The 24256-nt window shown below is 37.6% G+C and overlaps 1 protein-coding gene across 1 annotated transcript in view; it reads right to left on the bottom strand.

Moving 5' to 3' along the window:
• Window positions 1-24256, bottom strand: part of Etfa (electron transfer flavoprotein subunit alpha) — a 54472-nt gene that overhangs the window by 15674 nt on the left and 14542 nt on the right. Inside the window, exons 5-9 of the mRNA XM_028781569.1 lie at window positions 21614-21713; window positions 19736-19846; window positions 19028-19129; window positions 17767-17835; window positions 14885-14967 (exon numbers count right to left, since the gene is read on the bottom strand). Of these exons, the coding sequence (XP_028637402.1) occupies window positions 14885-14967; window positions 17767-17835; window positions 19028-19129; window positions 19736-19846; window positions 21614-21713 (465 nt within the window). The remainder of the gene's footprint in view (window positions 1-14884; window positions 14968-17766; window positions 17836-19027; window positions 19130-19735; window positions 19847-21613; window positions 21714-24256) is intronic.

Below are 24256 nucleotides of genomic sequence, written 5' to 3'. Positions count from 1 at the left end.
CTAGTGGAATCTAAACAATTTTATCCTTAAAATCTTATGCCTTCAAACTAAGGACCTAAAGTATCAAAAAGTTAACATGGTAATTTAAAAAAATACCTGAAATGAAACACAACAAAGGGCAGAGTGTATCACAACACGTGGGATAAATCCTAACAGGATGGGTACAAACATATTAGCCAGCTGAGTTAGAATTTTTGTCTAAACTCCTAAATAGTGCTGCAAGGAAGCTGGGATGAACTCTGAGGCAAATTCTTCTTTTTTTTTTGTTTTTTGGAGACAGGGTTTCTCTGTGTAGTCCTGGCTGTCCTGGAACTCACTCTGTAGACCAGGCTGGCCTCGAACTCAGAAATCCGCCTGCCTCTGCCTCCCAAGTGCTGGGATTAAAGGCGTGCGTCACCACTGCCCGGCCTGATGCAAATTCTTTACACTGTGTGTGTGTGTGTGTGTGTGTGTGTGTGTGTGTGTGTGTGAATGAAGCTGAAATTAAATTAGTTTATAACATGAACTCATGAATTCTTTTTTTTTCTGGAACTGGGACAGAGTTCTACATGGAGCAACTTCAGATCCGCCTTACTTTAAACAATGGAGAATGAAGCGATGTAAACATTTACGTTTTGTTTATCTGAAAAATGGATATGAGCAAGACTGGTTATATCTAGAGCATTCAGAACAGAAAACTAACACAGTATAATTCTACTCTAAAATTTAATCAGATTTTAAATTTCTTTTCTACCAACAATCTCCCTCTCTAGATATTTGGGGGAAAGAAGATGAAAAACTACATTTTGCCAAAGCAAAAAAAAAAACAAAAACAAAAACAAAAAAAAAACAAAAACACTATACAAGTAGTTCTCATTAAATAAGTACAGCAGTCAATGTTATACACTCAAAAACAAAAGCCCCATGCTGCCTGAGACAAGAGCTTTGCAGAAGGGCATTTACTTCTCAGCTCTTTACTCAACAGTCCGGAGGCAGAGGCTAAGCAGCAACTGTTACAGCTAAACAGAACACAGGCTGCACGCCAGGTGAGGCTAGAAATGAATTTATCTCAGCAAATAACGAATGTATCTTTGAGGAACAGGTTGACTGAATCATATTTTCTAATTATTGCAAGCCTCCTACACATTAACACTGCTATATGTCATCCTCCTGCTGTTCATTTTAAAAAGCCAAACTATTTCTTCTGTTTGCCAAGTTGTGTTTAAAACTTCTTTTTGGAAGAGGATCCAACACTGCAGAGACAACTATCTGTGGCTCTTCTCTCAAGCAGCTCTCTGCTTCTACGGCCAAACTGTCAAGCAGGGTTGTGGCTAAACTACATTTTACATGAATGAAAGTTGGACTCAGTTGGACTCAGAGCTGAAATTCTGTCCCATCCATGATTTTCCCATCAGGTTAACACCTTGTACTGAGACTGTTTCAAGGGTGACCAGGATTCAAAACTGTATGCCAATCACACAAATGTGTTGTTGCTGACACGCCAGCTCTCTGTTGGATTATTTTATTTTACTGACTTACAATAACTCTACAAGAAAGAAACTATTCCCATTGTATAAGAGAAAGCAGACTTAAGCAGGTTTACTGAGCTATCTGAACTTACAGGCACCTTTACTAGGAAGGCTTTTTATTCCTAGCTTTATAAAGGTATTTTTGAAGACTAAGTTGTTTATGTGGAAACACCTTGGTGTACACTCTACTGTGTACTGTTGACCACAAGCAACTAGCTAGCACGCTTACTGCCTCATACCACCATGTTTCCCTTCTTTTCTTCAGAGATGAAATACTTAAGATTCACTCTCTTGGGGCTAGAGGAATAACTCAGGCATAGACAGTTGCCTACACATGCAAAGCTCTAGGCTTGATTCCTAGCACTGAAGAAGATTTTTTTTTGTAATGTACTCTCAAGACAGTTCAAGTATCTAACCTAATATTAATTACAGTCACCATTATCATCCTGGAATTAGATCCCCAGAGGAAACTTCATACCCTTTGGCTACCCTCTCCCCATTCATCCACCACCTTCAACCCCTCTCTACTCTCAAGAGATAGGCTTCTTAACCTAAGTCCTTGATTCTAAAGTCAACACTTTTTCTACTATGCCATGTATGACTAAATGAGGTTACAGTACCATAATATGCTTCAAGTGGAGTCATCAGTTAGCAGAAACTACAGCATACAATACACCTACCATAGAGATAATCTCTCGAACATTACAAGGTCAGGTGAGACTGACCCACAGAAGTGGCAAGACTCTGAAGTTACTGCTATCTTTAGTGTTAATGATGCTTATTTAGTTTGTGAAGCCTACATTGAAAATTAGCTGATACTTTTTGGTTAACAATCAATAAAGTCAGTATCTGATTCCAAATAATCATTACAGGAAAATGTCTAGAAGCAAAGCCACTGAGTGGGTACTTCATGACTCGGTAGATGGACCTGGTGTTTGTAAGGGTCACAGGTTCTCCAAACCCTTAAACTCATATAAATTCTCCACAGTCTTTTACAACTCACTTTCTCTTCCAAGAGGCCCTGGCAATTGGCGTCCTCTTCACAACCAGGTGACTTACAATGTGGAAAGCTGATCATGAACTCATGATGCCCCTGCTACCACCTTCCAAATTGCTAGGGTGATACCACCATGATAGGCTCAAAGCTTTATGGGTTTTATTTATTTTTATTTTTACTTTTAATGTGGGTATTAAAAATATTACATTGTTGGTATATAGGTTGGAAAATTAAATATAAACAACAAAAGAAAATTTGCCCTTGACCTTTTTTAGTATTATTTTAGCTACGGCTTTCAATTACACAGTATGTATAGGATCTGAAACAAGTTTTCCTTTAAATAGTGTTTTCAAAATATGATTTAATTACTTTTCAATGAAATGATTTTCCTTTACCTAATTTTATTCTATACTAATTCATAATTTTTTCCATTTGGACAAATATAATTTTAGTATACCTAAAATAACAGAAAGCCAAATATGGCCTTGTACACTTGCCAAATCTACTTATGTGGTTAATTCATATTGAAATGCTTGAGTATAACGCTTAAAATATTTTGAATACTAAGATACATAATCAAGTCTATTACGAAGCTTTTCAACTTAGAAAGTCACATAAATTTTTTTTTTTGACCACCAAATTGTTATCAATTTCTTCATGGATCCAAGTCAGAATATGTAGCATTGTCCTTATCTATAAAATGTGGGAGCTATAAAAGACCACTGTGATTATCTATGTCATACTTTAATCAATAAAAATAAGTGTAGGCTACAGAAAGGAACCCAGACTCTGCCCTCCAAGCAGTATTCTTCCCATTGACCAAGCTGTCCTCTCCCCACATGTCTAAAATCAGGCCATTCTCAACTTAGAAGTGGGCTGAGTTGGTGGTGCACACCTGCAGTCACAGCTCTGAAGGGGTGGAAGCAGGAAATGCTACAGTTCAAAGCCAACAGCAGACACTGAAGGTCAGTTTTGTCTCCAACACAAGACATGGAGACCCTGTCTCAACAACACACACAAAGGAAGGAGACATATACTCCTGCTCTCTGTGGTGGGGAGAACTATTTCCAAAATGCTGTTTGTCTTCTAATATCAATATATAGTTAAACCAAGGTGTTAACATTTTTTTTCTTTTTCATTTTGGTTTCCTGAATTAGGGACTTGTTCTTGCTCTATGACACAGCTAACCTGGCTCTATGTATCCTGAATTTCCCTTGACTGTATAATCCCTCTGCCTCCACCTCCTAAGTGAGGGTATGGCACTACAGGAGTATGGCACCATACTTGGCTTTAACTTTTTCTTGTGTGTGTGTGTGTGTGTGTATTTCTTTGGACTAAAGTAAATCTAAATACTGAATGTGCTAAATCCATTGGCTGTACTTCTCTCTGGTACAGTGTCTTATTCTTTGACATCCAAATGCACAAATATTAACTTGAAGTCAAACACAAAAAATAAATTCAGTTTTATATGAAAGACTGTAAACTACACTGTGTTTTTTTTTAGAATGGAAATTTATAAGTTTTATCCCTTTCAAGTTATCATTTCAAGATGGCTAAAGTAGACTTGCTATCTACTCTAATTGATTTTCATGTCAGCTGTTACATTAGGTTGACTATGTATAAGACATGTCAATCTATCATTCAGTAGATTTTAAGCAGATAAATGGGACAGAAGGGGGGATGAATGTATATAATAGTCTATGAAATTTAAATAGTTTAACTTTCTATAATAAAGCAGTAATAAGAAAAAAAAATTCCACTAATCCAACCCTTCTGGAATAACTGTAAAGAAGTCAGCCTGATAAATTTTAGCTGAGAAAATAAACCAAAGATATAAATAGAACTGCTAATTTTTGGCAACTGCACAACTGAACACCGTATACACACAAACCACAACCTACAAATGCTGCCCCTTCTCTTTGTCACTTAAGCTTCCTTGTAAGGGCTTTGATCATCCAGGCCTTGTAATTACCTTTTAAGAAGCATGCTTAGGGTGTTTTCTGGACTGCGGGTCCACACAGCATTTCTCTTTGTCCTCTTGGGGACAGAACATCAATTGCTTTCAGCCAAATGCACTTACATATGAATATTTTAGTACAATTTAATGCTTCTATACCAACCCCAAAGGAAAAGCACATCAATTTGTGAACACAGTTCTCTTAGAGCTAAAAGCCAAGCTAGATAATGCAGTATGAAAGCTGTTGTCAATCTTAGCTTTTTAGCAAGTTAGAGGGCAGCCCATCCCATAAACTCATTCCCAGTTGTATACAAATAACTCGAGAAAGTTTGTTTTCACACTGACTTTTCAACACTATCAAAATTTCAAAACAAAGGTCAGAAATAAAATGTACTGTCTTGGTAAATTCTCCTAAACTGCTTACTCATCTGGTAACTTTGATTCTATTCACTTAATCTCAGAATTATAAACAGGAAGTTGATTTGTCAGTAAAATATCAAAATATAGGCAAAGTAATTCACACATACTAAGACGCTGTACTAAGTGTAAGGACACTGCCTCTGGCAACAGACAGTAGATTCTCTAATGGTTACAACACGCTTTATGTGTTTGGATGGTTAGGAAGGTCAGGTCAGCATAATCAAACAGATCACTGAGTGCAATCCAAAAGAGTAAATACTCCCAAACACATCAAGACTTAAAAAGTTGTATTAACTAGATCTAGTCACAATGGAAACTTAAAACTCTGAACTCCAACAAGTAATAAATCATAATAAAATCCAATGAGCTTGACAAATATCAGAGAAATGATTTAATGATTGTTCATGATTTCAAACAACAGAATCTTCTAGCAATCTGTAGGGGCTGGGGAGGTCAACCAGTGGGTAAGAGCACTTCCTGTAAAAGCAAAAGGATCCGAATCCAAACACAAAGTACTCATGTGAAATCTGGACATAGTCCATGCACCCTGTAACCCTAGCACCAATTACTGGAAAGATAATTACAGGTAGATCCCATGCTTATTGGCTAGCCGACATAGTTAAAAAGAGAGACTTCAGATTCAGTTGAGAGGACCTGTCTCAAACATTAAGGTGAAGACCAATAAAGAAAAACAGACATCTTCTTCTGGTCTCTGCAAAGACATGTAGGATGCACATCCTATGAATTAACACATGTGGGAACATACACACACATAGATTATACACATATACAAAAAAGAATTTGTAATACTTACTGTAAAATTATCTAGGGCACGGCAATTGTAACATTCCAGGCAGTTTATATGACATATACACATGGAATCTCTCATCTAACCTGTTTTACATATATTAACTTACTATTTACAAATCTGTGAAATAGGGATTATTATCACCGTTACACATCTCAGGAAACTGTACCACAAGAGATTAAGGTCAATAGAAAGCAAACGGTAAGATAAGAGCAGAATTCAGGCAGCTTGACTGGCATCTAGATTCTTAACCAACCTTTCTGCCTTCCATACTTCTTTCTCTCCCCACCTTCTTCCTCCCTCCCCTCGCCGCCCCCGGTCCCCGCCCCGGCCCTTCCCCCCCCCCCCCCCCCCCCTTTTTTTTTTTAAAAGATAGAGTCTCATAGTCCAGCCTGGCCTAGAACTATGTACAACCTGATAATCCTGCCTCTATTTTCGAAGTACTAGAATTAAAAGTATATGCCACTCTCCCAAACCCTCAATTTGCACATTTTATAATGCAGGTATCACTATCATTATCCAAATAAACAACCCAAATCAAGAATTTACATGAGTATGCATTTAAGGTGCTTATAAATCTAAGTGAGATTATACAATCCACCTAGCAGCTGTCCCTTAGCCACTCTCCAGACAGGATCATACATCATATCCATACTGTATAACTGCAAGTAAGGAGAACATAGACAAATACATTTTGAGATGTTTTTGCATATTACTTTTTGATTCAAGGCTTTAGACAATTAGTCCTACTAATTCTAGGACTTCAGGAACTAAGAAGACAATCATCTCTTCTTTGGATCTGAGAGATCTTCTACACCTTGTTTCTAATTACCCTGACACCATTGAAGACTTAGTACAGCTCCCTATCCCTAACATACAGGCTATCTATAAAATCTCTATTAAAAAAGGGTCAAGTGTGATATATTTATGTAACAGAATACTGCAAGTCAATGAACAAACAAAAAAAGCTGCCTGCATTTACATATATAATTCTCAAAAATAATTATTTAGGCATAAAGAACCAATATAGTGTGTTGTTACTGATATTAAAAACAAAACAAAACAAAATTGTGTATTGGTGCTTTTCCGTAACACATCATTCATTATACAGATAAACTATCACAAGTATAAAATCTCTAAGGGATGTGAACATCTCAGTAGTAATTCAGAAGCAAACACATCAGGCATCATTGAACTTCAGAAGTTAAAGGAAATCTGTGAGGTCCTCTTGTTAGTTTTTCATCAATTTAAAACAAACAAGTCACAGGGGAAGAGAGATGTTCAGCTGAGCAATGGTTTCTACCATACTTCCTGTGGGCATATTTTAGCATATTTCCTTAAATGAAGATTACTATGGAAGGAGCAAAGCCCTCTGGTCAGTGCTTGCCTGGGCTGGTGGTTGTGGTTTGCATAAGAAAGCAAACAGTGTGAGCCAGTAAGCAGTGTTGTCTCATGGTCTCTGATTCAGCTCTTGACAGAAGGTTTCTACATGAGTTCCTAGCTAACTTTTTTCAGAGATAGACTGTGACCTTGGAGTTGTATAAGAAATACACAAAATAAACTAAGACATCCTCCAAATTCCCAAGTTTCAAATTCTAGAATCATATCTTTAGATATGATTTTCCATGGAAAAATTATTAACATAATTCCTTTATGATCTAATAAATTTGTCAAAAGGCAAAAAAGAAAAAAAAAGCTACAGAAAAGGAGTAAATGGAGGAAAGGCACTGAGCCCATGGGAAGTTCCTAAGGAGGTAGGAAGGATGAGCTCCAGTGAACAGGTACAGTAGTAGCACCAAACAAGGAAAGGAAAGTGTTCTCTGACACAGGGGTTAGCTGGAGCTTTGTTTTGTATGGTTTTGCTTTTACATCGAGTACATTCGTTTGTCTTTTTTGTCCTAGACAGGTAGTGTTTACGCTGTGCTGTGGGCGCTAATCATCCTGCAGAGGGAGAGAGCTGAGCTAGCACCTCTATATACTCACCACCTGACTGCAGATCTAGTCTTTCTAATAAAATTCATTTGAAGAAGGGTTTGACAACTTAATTGCCAGACTGCAGTTTTACTATAACGTAAGCCTGAATAGCAGACACGGAACCAAATAGTTTCTGCCTCTCTTGGAAATGCACTTACAATTGGCCCACACTGAGGGGCATCATAAAAACAACCCTATAAAACTACTGTCCTATTTATAGTAAAGATATTGTTGTGGATGTCAATCAATAGTGTCTTCTTTATAAGGACTCAAGGGATATATCTCTGATCTTGATACCAGGCCAAATGATATTTCCCATGTACAATTAGTTTGTTTTACCTTTGGGACACTGTAAATCAGGGCACTGATCTTGTTTCCTAATATGAACTGGCTTCTAGAAAGCCTAATGCCAAATTTGTAGCCCACATCTAGAGAGGGTCACATAGCTTTCTAAATCTTTCTTCATTTGCCACCTAAACTTTCTCAAAACTAAAGTGTCACCTACCACAAAGAGACTGGAAAAGCTTGTCTGAAATAGACAGATAGTAGGGAATAGGGTCATGAATACTGAGAAAACCTAAGATTGAAGCCAAATACGAACCAAGCACTACTGCTCACCACAACCAAGAAAGCAAAGGCTAAAGAGGTATGACAATGCATGCACTACTTGGCCCAAAGGTAGATTCTGTACTAGGAGGTCAGAACTAGTAATGAATATGAAGATAAATGATAAAGTTGGAATATTAAAATACAGAAAATGGGGCACTGGAAAGATGGCTCATTGGTTAAGAGCAGACTGCTCTTCCAGAGGTCCTGAGTTCCAGAGTTCAATTCCTAGCACTCACACGGCAGCTCACAATTGTGTGTAATAGGATCTGATGTCCTCTTCTGGTGTGCAGACATACATACAAAGTATTCATATACATAAAATACATGAAAATAAAAATCTTTAAAATATAAAAAATGAAAATAAAAGCACAAACAAAAAATTTGGAAATAAAATACAACTATACTAGAGATGGAGCTAGAGAGAAGGCTCAGCAATTAAGAGCACTAACTGCCCTTCTGGAGGACCTTGATAAAAGTCTCAGCATCCACACGACAGCTTACAACAGTCTGCAACCCTAATCCCAGGAGATCCAACACCATCTTCTGCCTTCCTTAGCACCAGGCATACATGCAAAACATCCACACACATAAAATTAATTAAAAAAAATAGGATAGAGCTGGGAGTGCTGACACACACCTTTAATGCCAGCACTTGGGAGGCAGAGGTAGGTGGATCTTTGAGTTCAAGTCAAGGCTAGCCTGATCCACAAAGTGATTTTCAGGGCAGCCATGGCTACACAAAAAAACCTCGTCTTGAAAAAAAAAAAAAGAAAAGAAAAGAAAAAGAAGGCAGTGAGGTGGTGAGTGATAAAGACACCTGTTGCCCACTTACTCAGACAGACCACACACACACACACACACACACCACACATACCAAACACACACACACCGCACACACCACACATACACCCACATAAACATACCACACACACCCACATACACACTCCCCCCCCACATATACCCCCCCACACACACACAGATGCACACAGGCAATCACCCACACATGCGCACACAAGGTAATAAATGTAAAAAGAAAATTAATAAATGTAACTGTACTTCATATGAGAATATTTCTTTTTTTGCCATTTAAACTTTTTTTATTGGATATTTTATTTATTTACAATACAAATGTCATCCCATTTCCCCTCCCTAGAGCCCTCCATCCCATCCCTCCTCCTCCTTTTTGCTTTTACACCATTTTAATTACATGTATGTATTAAGGTCAGTTCTAGGTTGAGAGTCTAGCAATACAATAGATGCAAATAGTTAAGGAACAAGCAAGACAATAAACACAAATAGTCAAAGAACAAGCAAGGCATTAAACCCAATTATGTGAACACTCCCATGAACACTGTTTCTAAGGGCTTACCAGGAAGACCAAAGGATCTGAGCCTAATTCCCTGTCCTTGACTAAAGTCATTTTCACGTCTGAAGCCTACTTCCTTGTTCTAGCGTAAAATTTAGATTCCTGTCTGAAATTACTTCTTAGTTCTAGCCTAATGTCCGATTCCTGCCTGAAGCCCACTTCCTTGTCCTTGGCCAATGGTCATATTCCTGCCAAGCAGCACCAAAGGCTCTCTGCCTCTCCCCCTTTATTACTTCATTAATAAGACTGAGCCTGTCTTAGGTCATTCTGACAAGAATGCCTTCCTTATCCATCATGGAATATGCATTATCCAAAGCAATGTACTTCTGCCTTAGGTTGGTAAGGCTCTGTGCAGAATCTTACCCATCCTCGGCTTGCCAGCCTGTTAATTTAATAACTCTATCTGGGGGTCCATTTTCAGGTTCAAGCCATGTACTTTGGCTGCCAACACGTTGATGTTGTTAAAGACAAGCTTTAACACAACGGGCAGGAATAAAAGTATTTCCAGAACAAAAACAGCTAGCATGATCAAGCTATATATGCCATTCTTGAAGCTTGACAGGTTTTTTTTTTTGAAGCTTGACAATTTTAATTACATTAATTGCTAGCACCACTGCTTCTGCAATTGCTGAAACACAAGAAGACAGCTACTTTTGTTAATCACTGAGCAAAATATGTTATTAATGTGTTGAGTATACAAGAGGATTTAGATAGGCATTTGGAAGAACAGATTGATGCTCTTTATCCTATTCAGATTATCAGAAGGAAGTTCAGAGTTTAAGAGTAAGGAGGCATCTCGAGTGTCATGCCAAATACCATTGGATTTGTGTTACTTCTAAAATTTACAGTGGTAGTCATTATAATTAGGAAAAAGTTTAAAGACACTTGCAGTGTATTTGGCATAATTCTAACACCTCTCTGGATATTTTAAAGATACATAGGGAGCTTATGAATTTCAAGAATGCTGCTCTGCTGAGTGTTGATGCAGTAGATACTGCAGATAAAATTACCCATGGCCTGAGAATATGCCTAGTCTGAAAAAATTACACATTGAGGTATTTAGGGGTAAAAAAGCCAAAATATTATAATATAAAACAGTTTAGAAAATAATTTATACATGTACATTGTATTATTTTTTAGTTTTATTTTCCTAAGTTTAAAATTAACTCCAAATCAAAAGTTAATTAGAAATAAAAAGTAGTCATTGCCACAACAGTAAGCTATGAACTAACCAGTGGCTTCCGATCAAATCATCATCCTGCAAGAATGTGAGGTGGTAAAGACATTGGAAACTGTTTCACACTTTGTAAATTGTTCTGAATGACCCCCCCCCCCAAAAAAAAACCCATGTAACTATTTTGGGCATATTTTGGGTATTATATATTTTCTGAAATTAATAAAGAAAATAGAACAATTATTTTGTACAAATAAGAAAACTGACTTTATATGGCCTAAACTTGAAGCATGGCACTTTTGGCTCCTTACAACCAGAAAAAACACTGGTGATACTTTCCAAAGATGTTACAAAACTGCCAACAAGTCAAAAACTAAATATTCTAATAACAGAATTAGAAAAGAAATAAAGCCGTGAAATGTTCAAAAGTGGCAAAATGGGCCCATTTAATAAGAAAAAATGGATGTGTTGTATTTAGTTAAAAATAAAGAATGTTGCATTAGTATTAGGGGAAATATATTTAATAACACACAGTTCAAATGGGTGGAGGTGGTGAGAAATTCTGGATGTTCCCAAGTATAATTCTTGCCAATTGTGGAATATGGCTGCCACAAACCTACTGCAATATTAAGTAGCACTAATTAAGATATTATTTGGGGTGATAATCACCCACTACACACTAATCAGCAACCATCTGAAGTAATATATTCAATTCTGGGCCTCAGGTTTCCTTATATTTCTATGGGAATAGCTCGTATCAGACTTATCTTCCTGCTAAAACAACTATAAGCCTGGTTCAAATACAGATAGCAACTGTTTAAATATGTTGGAGATCAATACTGACAGGGAGAATTTGAGCAGTCAAAATTCTGTAGGGGAGGGAAGCACACCGATATGAGTCCAGCATACTTCTCCTCTCCACAGGGATAAAGGCCAATCAGAAATCAAGCCCTTTAGATAAAAAAATGCAGTCTGACTGGTTGAAGAAAATATACAGAAGATATGTGGCTACCACACTAGCTGGAACTGTGCAGAAAGTTCCAGAAAAGAGCAAACCACAAGGGAGACCAACAGACTCTGCAAATAAATTCCATTCATGATGAGAGCTTGCAGCAAATTAGAAATAGCAAAGAAGTTCCTCAATTAGATATCATCTCAGAAAAAAATAAATAGGCACACCATAGATGTGAAGAAAGTAAACAGGAAACTTACCGGTACACTTTATTTAAAACTTCTATAAATCAATAATAAAAAGCAATTCAATAAAAGCAAAAGATTTCAATAAACACTTTTTTTTTTTTTTTTGGTTTTTCGAGACAGGGTTTCTCTGTGTAGTCCTGGCTGTCCTGGAACTCACTCTGTAGACCAGGCTGGCCTCAAACTCAGAAATCCACCTGCCTCTGCCTCTGCCTCCCAAGTACTGGGATTAAAGGCGTGTGCCACCACTGCCCAGCTCAATAAACACTTTTAAAAGAATATTATCTAAATAGCCAGTATTACAACAGTTAGCCTATAATCCTGAAGTCACTCATGTGAAAGTAAGATTGAGAATCTAGGACTGAAGGACTCATGACAGATAGATGCAATATGTGATTCTAAACTAGTATCGTTTGCTATACAAGGCACTAATAACAGGCAAAATACAAATGAAGTCTGGAAAATGTGTGTATTTGAAACTGTGAGGGTGTCATATCAACTTACTCTCAAATGGTCACACAACAAAAAAGTTTTGTTCTATACTTGCAAATTGATTGTTTCCCAAAAAAGATGTTAGACCACAGTGTGTGTGTGTGTGTGTGTGTGTGTGTGTGTGTGTGTGTGCAAATATATAAAATTTATACATCCATGTCTATAATGGTCATTCTTTATTGTCAACTTAGAGTCATCACTGAAACAGAAGCAAGCCTTTGTGAGGGCGTTTGATAGTATTTCCAGAAAGGCTTAGCAGAGCAGAGAAGTCCCACTCTGAAAGTAGATGGACAATACTAGCCCATGGGCCAGGATTCCTGACAGAATGAAAAGAGGAAAGTGAGCTGAGCACCAGCATTCGTCTCTGTTTCCTGACTGGATTCAGGGTGACTTTACACTGGATTCAGTCTTCCTCACGATGATAGAGTAAACCTTCCTTCCTTCAGATTCTTTTGTCTGGTATTTTGCCTGAGCAACAGGACAAGTAACTAGCATAGTGGTCAACTAGAGAGTTAATACATTACAACTCCCTGATGGGTTATAGGAGCAATATCTTTGAAGCATTTAATGTTTAATCTCCTCATGAGCAAAATTCAATAGTTCTATATTCTAAGAGTAATGCTGAAAAAAGCTGCCTGCATGAAACTTACTTTCAAGACAAGAAAGGATGCCACCGGCCACTCCATGCTGCACTCTGCTCCTATTTAATAACTATGAATGCCCCCTTTCTGTCACAGCAAGTCTGCTTGCTATTTCAGAGTATACACTGAATTTCTTATAAAAGTAGTTTTGATTAGGAAGCTGTTGATCTTTTATGAATTCAAGCCTGAATGTGTCTACTCACATAAAACTGTACATGCAATATTTCCACAAAAAATATATGTGTGCCACACCTAATTAAATGTCATGGATGGCTCCAGCTCATCTGCTCAATAAATCCACTTTCATAGCCAGACTAATGTGGTATGACAAGCAAGTCAGTCACACAGTGCTTTGACTTAATTTATGAATAGTTTTAGTGCTTATAGTCAAGTACTGAGACAGTCTCTGCTTCAAGTAATCTAAGTAACACAAAATATATTAACCAAAAGAAGAAAGATTGCTTCATTGAACTTTGTTAAAATGAAACATTTTTTATCATCAAAAGAAAAAGAACAAAAGAGTTCTAGCATGGGGAAAAAGAATCACAGTAAGTATCTGAAAAATAATTTGTATACAAACTATATAAAGAAGCTCTAGAAAGAGACAATAAAAAAGAAACAATCCAACTTTAGAAGGACAAATATTTCAAAACAAGCTTCAAAGAGAAGTCTTTAAAGAGTTGGGGAGGGGAAAACATGACCAAAATATTTTGTATGAAAAGGTTTTAAAAGATTATTTTGAAGTCATCCTCTAACAAAGTGGGGAGGGTACTAGGAGATCTTAATGGATGTGATATAATATCTTGTTTTGAAATAACAAAAAATACTTTGTTTTGAGTTACATAAAAATATTTTCCTCATGTCTCATACAATATAAATTTAAACTGAAATATGATTCAATACATTACTTATGAAACATGAATGGTCAGGAGATGTTTTAAAAGACTCAACTTTCAAGTCAACATTTCCTACATTTCCCTTTTAAGTTCTGCAAAGGGTTTTAGAATATTTTCTCTGGCTAGGTATGATGGCTGAAGCCTGAAATCCCAGCACTTGGAGGGCTAAAGCAAGATGACTGGGAAGCTCTTGGGCAGATGGACTACAGACTGAGATTCTGTCCCATTCTCTTGGCAAAAAGGAATATTCTAGTAGGACTTATCTGTAAAGATCAAAATTCCCTGAAATTCATGCAAACAGATAAACATGTAGAACTAAACTAGGTGCTCAGAAGCACACAAGACTATAACTGTCATTAGTAGTTTCTAATGACAAAGGTCTAACGAACACAGGCTCAACTAAAATAGGCTAGTTGTCTTAACTGCTTTTATACTTTATGGACAATAAATATTATCAATGTAAATTTATAATAGCAACAATACAATAAGGTAGGAATGAATGTAGGTCAGTGGACTAGCACTTGCCAAGCATGTACAGAGTCCTAAGTTCTCTCTAACACACCATACACACAAAATAACAACAAAAGAAATGACAAGAATAACACAGCATTGTGGCCTCATACTGATTTAAATCTTTTATGAAAATAATTCCTAATTTTAAAACTGCTAAGCATTTTATTAAGATCAAAAACCTCCAGATCTTGTGAGGACACATTCACCATCATAATGGTTAGCAGTATAGAATCACTGAGTAAGACATAAATCACTGAAATTATTGTCCCACAAATACATACAGTGCTGATCCCCACAGAATTCTGCAGGGCATATTTTATTGCAATACTTACTGGAGCTACTATTTTTCCTGTCTGACCAACTTGCATGTCATTGGGAACAAAGCCAGCATCAACAGCAGCACGGGACGCACCAACTGAAATGGAACAAGTGTCATATTTTTAAATTCTATTATTCAGCTAGTGGGATAATCACCAATAACTATAAAATAACATCCTAATATTTTACAGTCAAAAAGTATTATACACAGAACTCACTTTTGAAAAAAAAAATCCTGATTAATGATTTGTAACTGATCAAGGATTCTAAACACTAAAAACAAGTACATTTTTCAAGAAAATAATTTTCATTGTGTGCTATACTCACAAATTTGTTTTTGTTTGTTTGTTTGTTTGTTTTTGAGACAGGGTTTCTCTATGTAGTCCTGGCTATCTTAGAGCTTACTATGTAGACCACACCGCCCTTGAACTCAGAGATCCTCCTGTCTCTGCTTTCTGTATATTTGAAGGCATGGACCACTACTCCAGGTATAAATTTCAATTTTTGAATTTAGCTGGTTTCTGATATTTGTTTTCTTTTCAAAAAAGCATCCATAAATTCCATATTATAATCTACTTAAGGAATATTACACAATGTCCCTTTATATACTAACTTTATGACTTCTGAAGAAATTGCTGTATATTACCTCTTATGATCAGATAAAGTCATATTTAATACAAGATTGAAGTTTAGCAAGTATCTCATATTAAATTAATAAATAAAAATGTAAATAGTTTCTTTTCCATAGGAGATCTATTCTTAGGGCAGAACCACCCCTTCTGGAGAGTGAAGGAAAGGAACTTAAGGCATTCTTTCTGTATACTGCTGCATTAATTGATTCTTCTTCTTGTAGTTTCCTAAGATGATTAACCTTAGATTGCCTTTCTTTTCTACCACATATTTAGTACTATAAATCTCCCTGTAAGAGCTCATCTTTGTGGTACAGGTCTGTACTCCTAGCTATGTGGGAGGCTGGATCAAAAGGATCACAAGGCCAGAATGGCCAAGGTAGTGAGACTATCTCAAAGATTTGAAATTTAAAAATAAACCAATAAGTAAATAAAAGTGGGGGAGAGGGCATGTAGACATAACTCAGTAGTGGAGCTCCTGCCCAGCGTGTGAGAGACCCTCAGTTCACTGCCCAGCCCTGAGGATAAAGTCCCCTCCCCCACACCACTGACTTCACTGTACCATACACCTTTTTTTTTTTCATTCAGCTCAAAATATTTGAGATGTTTTCCTTTACTCATATGTTATGTAGAAATGTGGTGTTTAATCTCTCCATGCATCTTGGGATTTTTCAGTTACATTTCAGTTACAGAAATCTAGCTCAAGCTAAAAACAGACAGAGTATGAACCCTACTCCTTTACATTTATGAAGGGGTTTTATGGTCCCAGATCTAGTCTTCCTTGGTGAGTGTTCCTGTCAGCTTGAGAATTTGCTGTTGTGTAACAAAGACATCAATAGATGTTAATTCAATCCAGCTAACTGCTGGGTTCAACTGAGTTTCCCCGTCAGTTCTATACATTCCATGGGTACAGAATTCTGAGTCGCTAGGGTTTTCCCTCTCAACACTTGAAGTCTTATACCTCACCCTCATCTTACTTACACGATTTCTGAAAAGTCAAATGGACTTATCTTTGGTACCTTTATAAGGTAAGACTTCTTTTTCTCCACTTTGGTTTCTTTTAGAATTTTTACCTTCATTTTGACTTGTTATAGCTTGGAACTTACACATATACACTGGTGTTTTCTGTGCTTCCTGGATCTTTGCTTGGGTACAGCGTGATCCCAGAACTTCTCATGCTCTGTTATACCAACCCCTCCTGTTCTTTTCTCCCACCTCCATCTTACCCATCACTCTTCAGTTGCAGTCAGTTTTTGCTTTGGTTTTTATCATGTCACTTGTATTTCTTAAGTGTCTTTGAGGTCCTGGATTTCAGTGCTTCTTCTTTTTTTTTTTTTGGTTTTTCGAGACAGGGTTTCTCTGTGTAGTCCTGGCTGTCCTGGAACTCACTCTGTAGACCAGGCTGGCCTCGAACTCAGAAATCCACCTGCCTCTGCCTCCCAAGTGCTGAGATTAAAGGTGTGCGCCACCACTGCCCAGCTCAGTGCTTCTTTCTAACTCTAACTCTTCTCATCTTTGCTTTTTAGCTTTAACCACGTCTGTGACACACACTCCTTTAGGCCCAGACACTCTTGGCTCATCCTTCCAGTTTTCTATGCCTATAAGACACAGTCATTTCTTTTTCTATGGGTTATTTTAATCTTTATCCTTTTTTTAGTTCTTTCCCACAATAAAGAAAAGCAGTGTGCATATGTAAGTTAACCAGGAATCAGAGCACGTGTGGAAGTGGAGATCAGCTAGCAGTGGTCTGCAGTAGGCTCTGAGGTTTGCATTTCAGTACTTTACAAATCAAAACTAGATAAGATTCTTAAGAGCTGGCAAATGTAAAACTGCCACACACATTCTTCAGAAATTACTAGGATACCCCACCCCCTTTTATAGATGTTTCAGTTTTTATTGGAGGTCTAAGAAAACCACCGCAGAAAGAATGAAATAATGGTCAAACCTGGAAATCACATTAAGCAAAATAAGTCAGATACAGAAAAATAACTATCTTACGTTTTCTCTCATGTAGAATCTAGATTTAAAAAGTAAAGACATGGAAGTAGAAAGGGAATTATATAGAAAGAGAAAGAGGAAAAAGAGGAAGGCAGGAAAGAAATAAATAATGGGGGAAATATGATCAAAGTATGTTATGTACACTAATGGAAACACCACGGCCAAATGCTATTTTGTATAAATGATAAATAGTCAAACAATAAAGCTAAGTCAATGAAGGAAAAGTGGAAAGCACAGTTACCTGAAGCTACAAAGGAGAATGATCCTACCTGCAGCGTGCAGTTGATCTGCCAGGTCATACAGCAGTTTAAAGTTCTCTCCACTCTTCAAGCCCCGACCTAATTTAAAATAAATAAGTAAGTAAATAAAATCACGTACATTCAAGTAGCACTCTGTAAAATGTCTGCCATTTTATATGCCCAACCTAACGTCCATATGACAAACTGCCACATTAAGCACACCAACTCCTCTATGGAACCTTTCATGACTTCCATGAAGCATTCAGCATTGCAGTTATTTAACTACAGAAAGAATGCTATGATATCTGCAGTTCTCCACTATAATGAAAACACTTTAAATCCAAGGTGCCTGATCCACAGCTCTCTAGGTCATGGCTGTGGGATTAGCAAACTCTCACCAGCATTTGGTAAATATTCCCTGCATAACTAAACAAAACTTCTGGCTAGATTTCAAAATCCTTGAGAGCAAACACACTCTTCCTATTATTTTCATTTCTCCAGGAAATGAAAATGCAAAAGGCCCATCAAAGATAACATATGGAGTAATATTTCCTGAAAATACAAGCTGATATACAAGACAAAATATTAAATCGTTTTCTCTGAATACCATTTGAGCAATAGATGGATGTTGAGAACATTAATTATTTTTTTATTGTTTAATTTGGAAAGATTTTAAAATCACAACAATTCTTATCCTGTCAGTCAGTCAGTCGACAAACTACAAAGGAGCATAATATAATATACAAAAAGATGTTAAGTCTTACACCACATTCAGGTTCTGCTATTAACTGTGAAGGACTTTCCAAGTGTCATCCACACAGACCAGTATAGCACTCAAAGTCATTAAAAGTAGAATGGAGCTCGGGATTTATCACAACTCTGAGATTCTAGCCACTTTTTCTGTAATTCAGAAGCCAATCAAATGCCACAGAGAAACATGGACATCTGTAAAATCAAGATACCATGTGGCAGAGATGTGCAGATGAGATTTGTGCCCTGCTTCCCAGTGCCATATGTGAGATAGGAAGGCCATATTCTATTTATGGTCTAATTTCATATTTGTGGTAAAATATGACTAATACTTGTAATTTACTAACTTCTGTCATCTGTAAAGAAAAAGTAAAACCAAACACCTATACTCTAGACTACAGATTCAGCTCAGTAGTATAGAGCTTGCTTACCAGGTGTAAGAACCACCAAAACCTAAATAAAGAACCTAGAAGTCTGTTCTTTTAATGAGGTCTGTGTACTACAAAGCTTATGTCATCGTTTAAACTACTATTGCACTTACCACCAGATACCACCACTTTGGCACCAGTTAGTTCTGGTCGGTCACTTTTTGTTAATTTCTGGTCAAGCCACTCTGATATTCCCACTGATGAAGAACTTGGTGCTGCATCCATGGACAAACAAATTAACAATGATGATGACTTCAAGTATATACTGATAATTATTTTTAAGACCAACACATAAACATCCAACTCTAGGAAACTTACGTTCCTGCATTTTCACGGTCTCAATTTCATTTTCTTTAATTAAAAAGCATTAGGAGGGCATGACTCTTTTGAACAGTCAATACTACTCATTAAGTTCATCTGTGAAAACCAGAATAACCCATTCTCTCTAGGGTTCAAATAAGATGCCAGATATGTTAAAGTGGAAGCCCTATTTCTACCATTATTACACTCTTCTATTATGTCGACTCACTCAAACTCCACAACAGGAAACAGTCATGAGAGTTAAACAGCCCTAACGCAAACCTAACAACGTCATCATAAGTCATCTTCTCGGCTACTCTTTCATCTACCAAGGTGATTATCCTTCTACCAAGATGATGTGACACACACATGAATTGTAATTATTTATATAACCTTGGAATATGAGTCAGTTGAATTTTTACTTTGCACTAGAAATTAAAGTAGATGTCACACCTTATTCTAATCTAAGCTAAACAAACAGGAAATGCCAACCTATCAAAAAGGCTCATATGAATACTTACCCTGTTCTGAACTGGCACTACCTCCACTTGTTGCTGCAGCCTCAAAAGATGTTCCTCGAACAGAAAACACCTTCACTTTCTCATCACACTTCACTGTACACAATGCATTTCCTGAAACACAAATTTTATTATGAGGAAGGAATGCCAAAAGTATTCCTCTGAAGCTCAGAATTTATTTTACAAAGATCAGGCAAAAATAACCATCGGTAAGTTGTTTCCTACCCCTGCTAAGTCTAGGAGAGGAAGAACACCAAAATGAAGTCCGTCACCAGAGACCACCTGTACGCTCTGGATGTCTTTTAAAGCCAAGGTTACTGCCTGGAACCAACAAACTGAAGCAAGTGGCTGCAGTGAGAGGGTACCTCTCAGCAGGGAGTGGGAAGGAAGGTTCTTTCTACCAAACCAAATCTATCAGTAACCTAAAATTACGGGCTGCTATACCTAACTACAAATGCAACTGCTATACATGCTAAAGGAATGTACAATGTGAAAGCATGAGAGGACATAAAATACAAGTTCAGAAGAACCAAAGTCTTAAAAGAATTAGACATCTCTCCATTCCAAGTGACTGACACTACAAACAAATACTTGAACATTGCTCAAGATTACAGGTCTGAAGGAATATACAACTTTAACCAGAACAAAGGCAGTAACCGAACTTGCTGCCTTCTCTAGCCCCACTGGAGATCAATGTGCTTAGAAACAATCAATCAAATAAAAGCTGCTGCAATGAATTGCTTATGCACACTGAACTTCAATTGCACACTGAAAGCAAAGACTGAGAATACTATTTTAAAAAGTGTTTGCCTTTTGTGCTGGCTGGCTTTGTGTGTCAACTTGACACAAGCTGGAATCATCACAGAGAAAGGAGCTTCAGTTGAGGAAGTGCCTCCATGAGATCCAGCTGTAAGGCATTTTCTCAGTTAGTGATCAAGGGTAGAGGGCCCACTGTGGTGGTGCCATCCCTGGGCTGGTGGTCTTGGGTTCTATAAGAAAGCAAACTGAACAAGCCAGGGGAAGCAAGCTAGTAAGTAACATCCCTCCATGGCCTCTGCATCAGCTCCTGTTTCCTGACCTGCTTGAGTTCCAGTCCTGACTTCCTTTGGTGATGAACAGCAATGTGGAAGTGTAAGCTGAATGAACCCTTTCCTCTCCAACTTCCTTCTTGGTCATGATGTTTGTACAGGAATAGAAACCCTGACTAAGACACCTTTCAAGGTACTACTTACAAAATATAGCTACTTAAACAAGACCTGAACAATGACGATAGCAACAGATATGCTGGTATGGAAGGGTCAAGTCTCACAGGTCCCATCACTAGACAAAGAAGTGCAGGAAAGCAATGACTGCTGAGAGAGGAGAGCTAGTCTCTCCCAAGCATGAGCCCTTTAATTGGTTATCCAACACTACTGGTTATCCAACCAGAAGTAGCCAGCTCTGAAATCATATGCACACAAGCAAACTAAACATACATTGTAGTTGTATTTATATAGTTATGCATATGTGTGTGTAACAGTAATAAAAATGGGCCATCAACTGACAGCAAAGGGAATGATAGGAAGTTAGAAGGAGAAGTGATATAATTACACTGCAATTAAAAATTTAAAATACATATATATTGGATGGCAAACTTAATTTTTATTAACCACTAGGGGTAAAGATCTCACTCCATAAACTGTAAGGCCAGTATAAAAGCACTGTGCACATAATAAATCAGACAGAATGCCATGTCAGGGTCTGGTAGCTATTCTCAACTAAAGCATTTCTCAGAAACCTTTAAGAGGGTCCATTTAATTGTAGGTTTGGTTCCAAATCCTATTTTTAAGATCCATGTATACTGTTAAAATTAGGATGTTGATTATCTTCCTTAGAACTTACCTGCATAGATAGTTCTCACAAATGTATCAGGTGACTTGATCTCAATGATGTCAGAAACTGGGGCAACATTAAGTTTGGCTGCTACTCTTGGCAGAAGGTTCTAAAAGAGGAAAGCAGTGAGCTACACAAATGCAAGCTGACTGATGTAAGACTCAACAATGGTATCTCCTAAACCCCTTTAAAGGGATGTGTATCTTCTGCATACATCTTAATTCAAAGTCAAATATTTTACACTTCACATGGGACGTGAACCCAGATTTTGAGGTAGTCTTTGAAAGTAAGTGCCTACCATTTCTGTATACTAAGAGATATAGAAGATTTATAGTAATAAGAAGCTGATTCAATTTGATAAATTATGAGATCTACTGCCCTAATAAATATCAAGTACAAAATGTGACAGTTATGGATCCCTGAATTTAAACAAGAGAAAGAAAAAAATAGAAGAGTAAAATACTGGAAAAGCTTTTATTATATATATTTACTAGAAAATATGAAAGAAAAAATTTCAACAGACGGTGCAACCTTTGTCAAGTTCATGTTGTATAAACAGATCAAGCACAGCAGCCTGTGTGTTACACATAAAATGAACATCAGAAACAAGCACACATGCTCTGGCTGATACAAACACATAATGATTATATGTTATACATGTATGCAATTCCTCCTATGGACTTTTCCTCATTTCAAATGCATTTACAGGTTACAGCACCAGCATCTATCTATTATGTAGCTTTTATTGTCAAGCTTTTATCTGCAATAAAGTCAAGGCCAGAGTAATAAAATTTGGGGATTAAACACAGCAAAAACTGTTTGTTGTTGGGCTGATAGTCTTGCAGGTAAACTTTCATCAACCAAACTCAAGATTTAATTACCCAACACCGAAACAGTACTCTTAAGAGACTGGGTGGTCCGCAAAGACTCATCCATCAATTTAGAGAGAGATAAATTTAAATAATCAATTTAGAGGGAGTTAAAATTTATAATACCTTATGTTGGCAATTTAACAATTTCTACAGACTTCACAGAGGTAAAAACCAGAAAAATTTAGATATAAATATTTACTGATGTTTATAGAAATCTATTCAGGTTGGACTGAGGCTTTCCCCACCAAACATGAAACTACATCCATAGTGACAAAGAAGCTCTTAAGAGGTCACACTACCAAGGTATGGGCTTCCTCAGATGATAGGGTCAGACAATGGACCAGCTTTTATGTCCTTGGTAAGTCAGGGACTAGCCAATATTCTAGGGATTATTTAGAAACTTTGTTGTGCATATAGACCCCAGAGTTCAGGACAGGTGGAAAGAATGAACAAAACCTCAAAAGAGACCTTAACTAAACTGACCTAAGAGACTGGTGATGACTGAGTAACTCTCCTTCCCTTTGCTCTCTACTGGATATAAAACTCCCCTTACCAGATGGGACTCATCCCTTTTGAAATCATGTTTGAGATACCTCCCCGCTCCCAGCACCCTATTATTCTTAACAGACAGGCAGAGGTCATCCCTGAGTTCAAGTATCACCAATTGCTAGGTGATCTTAAAGGTATCCAATGGGGTCATAAACAGGTGTGACCTAAACTTCATATTCTCTAAAAAAACAGGTCCTCCTCCCCTCACCCTAAAAGTCACGGGATTGCAGCATGAAATCACAGACCTGTTTACAGTTGAAGACTAGCAGGAGGAAAATTCAGCCTCAGGACTCCCTCCTGTCTCCCACTGATGAGGCCTCTACCCAAGTCCCAGGGACACTACAAGAACTGTGTGAGGACAACCCTGGCCCCCTATAAAATATAACTTCAGGAAGCCCTGTGACTGGGCCTTCTAGTCACCAAAGAAAGGGGGAATGAGAGACTAAATCTTTTGGGTTCAGTCTCCATCTTTTGAGTTTGACCTAAGGTTAAACTCAAGTAAACTAACAGGTCAGTACCTAGCACCAGTTTCCAGGCTAACCCCTAATAAGACCTACACATAGCACTAGTTTCCAGGTTATTCTCCAACAAATCTGCACCTCAAGGTTACAACCCTGCCTCTGACACTTCACTTCTTAACAACCACCAATCAGGAAGAAAACAGAAGTTAAGTTTATGGTTTGGCTCCCAGCACCAGCCAATTATGTTAAAGGCCATAACGAGCCCCCAGTCAGATGTGTACCAGGCTAGATACCCCTTTCTTGCCTCTATAAATGCTTGCCTAAAACTGGGCTCAGGGCCCCCTCCTATTCTCCTGCATCAGTGGTATGGCCCAAGCTCAAGTTTGACTAAGGAGACTCTAATGTGATTGCATTAGATTCAGCTCCTTGGTCGTCTTTTTGGGGTTCATGAACATTTCCTGGCACAACAATAAGAGTGCTTATGATCAGACTACAGCCACCTTTAAGGCTATCCCAAGCCATTACACAGTTTCTTCTAAATCCCTAGAGTAGTCAGACTTTGATTTTTTTATTATATCCACCAGCCATCTAAGTAAATTATCTCATAAAATGAAGAACTAAGCCGCCTGCCTGTAATCCCAGCACTTGAGAGGCAAAGTCAGTTGTCTGGGACCATCCTGATCTACAGAGTGAGAACCAGGACAGCTAGGGCTACAGAGAAACAGAGAGAGAGAGAGAGAGAGAGAGAGAGAGAGAGAGAGAGAGAGAGA

The sequence above is a fragment of the Grammomys surdaster genome, unplaced genomic scaffold (assembly GCF_004785775.1).
Source record: "Grammomys surdaster isolate TR1022 unplaced genomic scaffold, NIH_TR_1.0 472, whole genome shotgun sequence".
Lineage (NCBI taxonomy): Eukaryota > Metazoa > Chordata > Mammalia > Rodentia > Muridae > Grammomys > Grammomys surdaster.
This window is presented reverse-complemented; position numbering and strand designations above follow the sequence as displayed.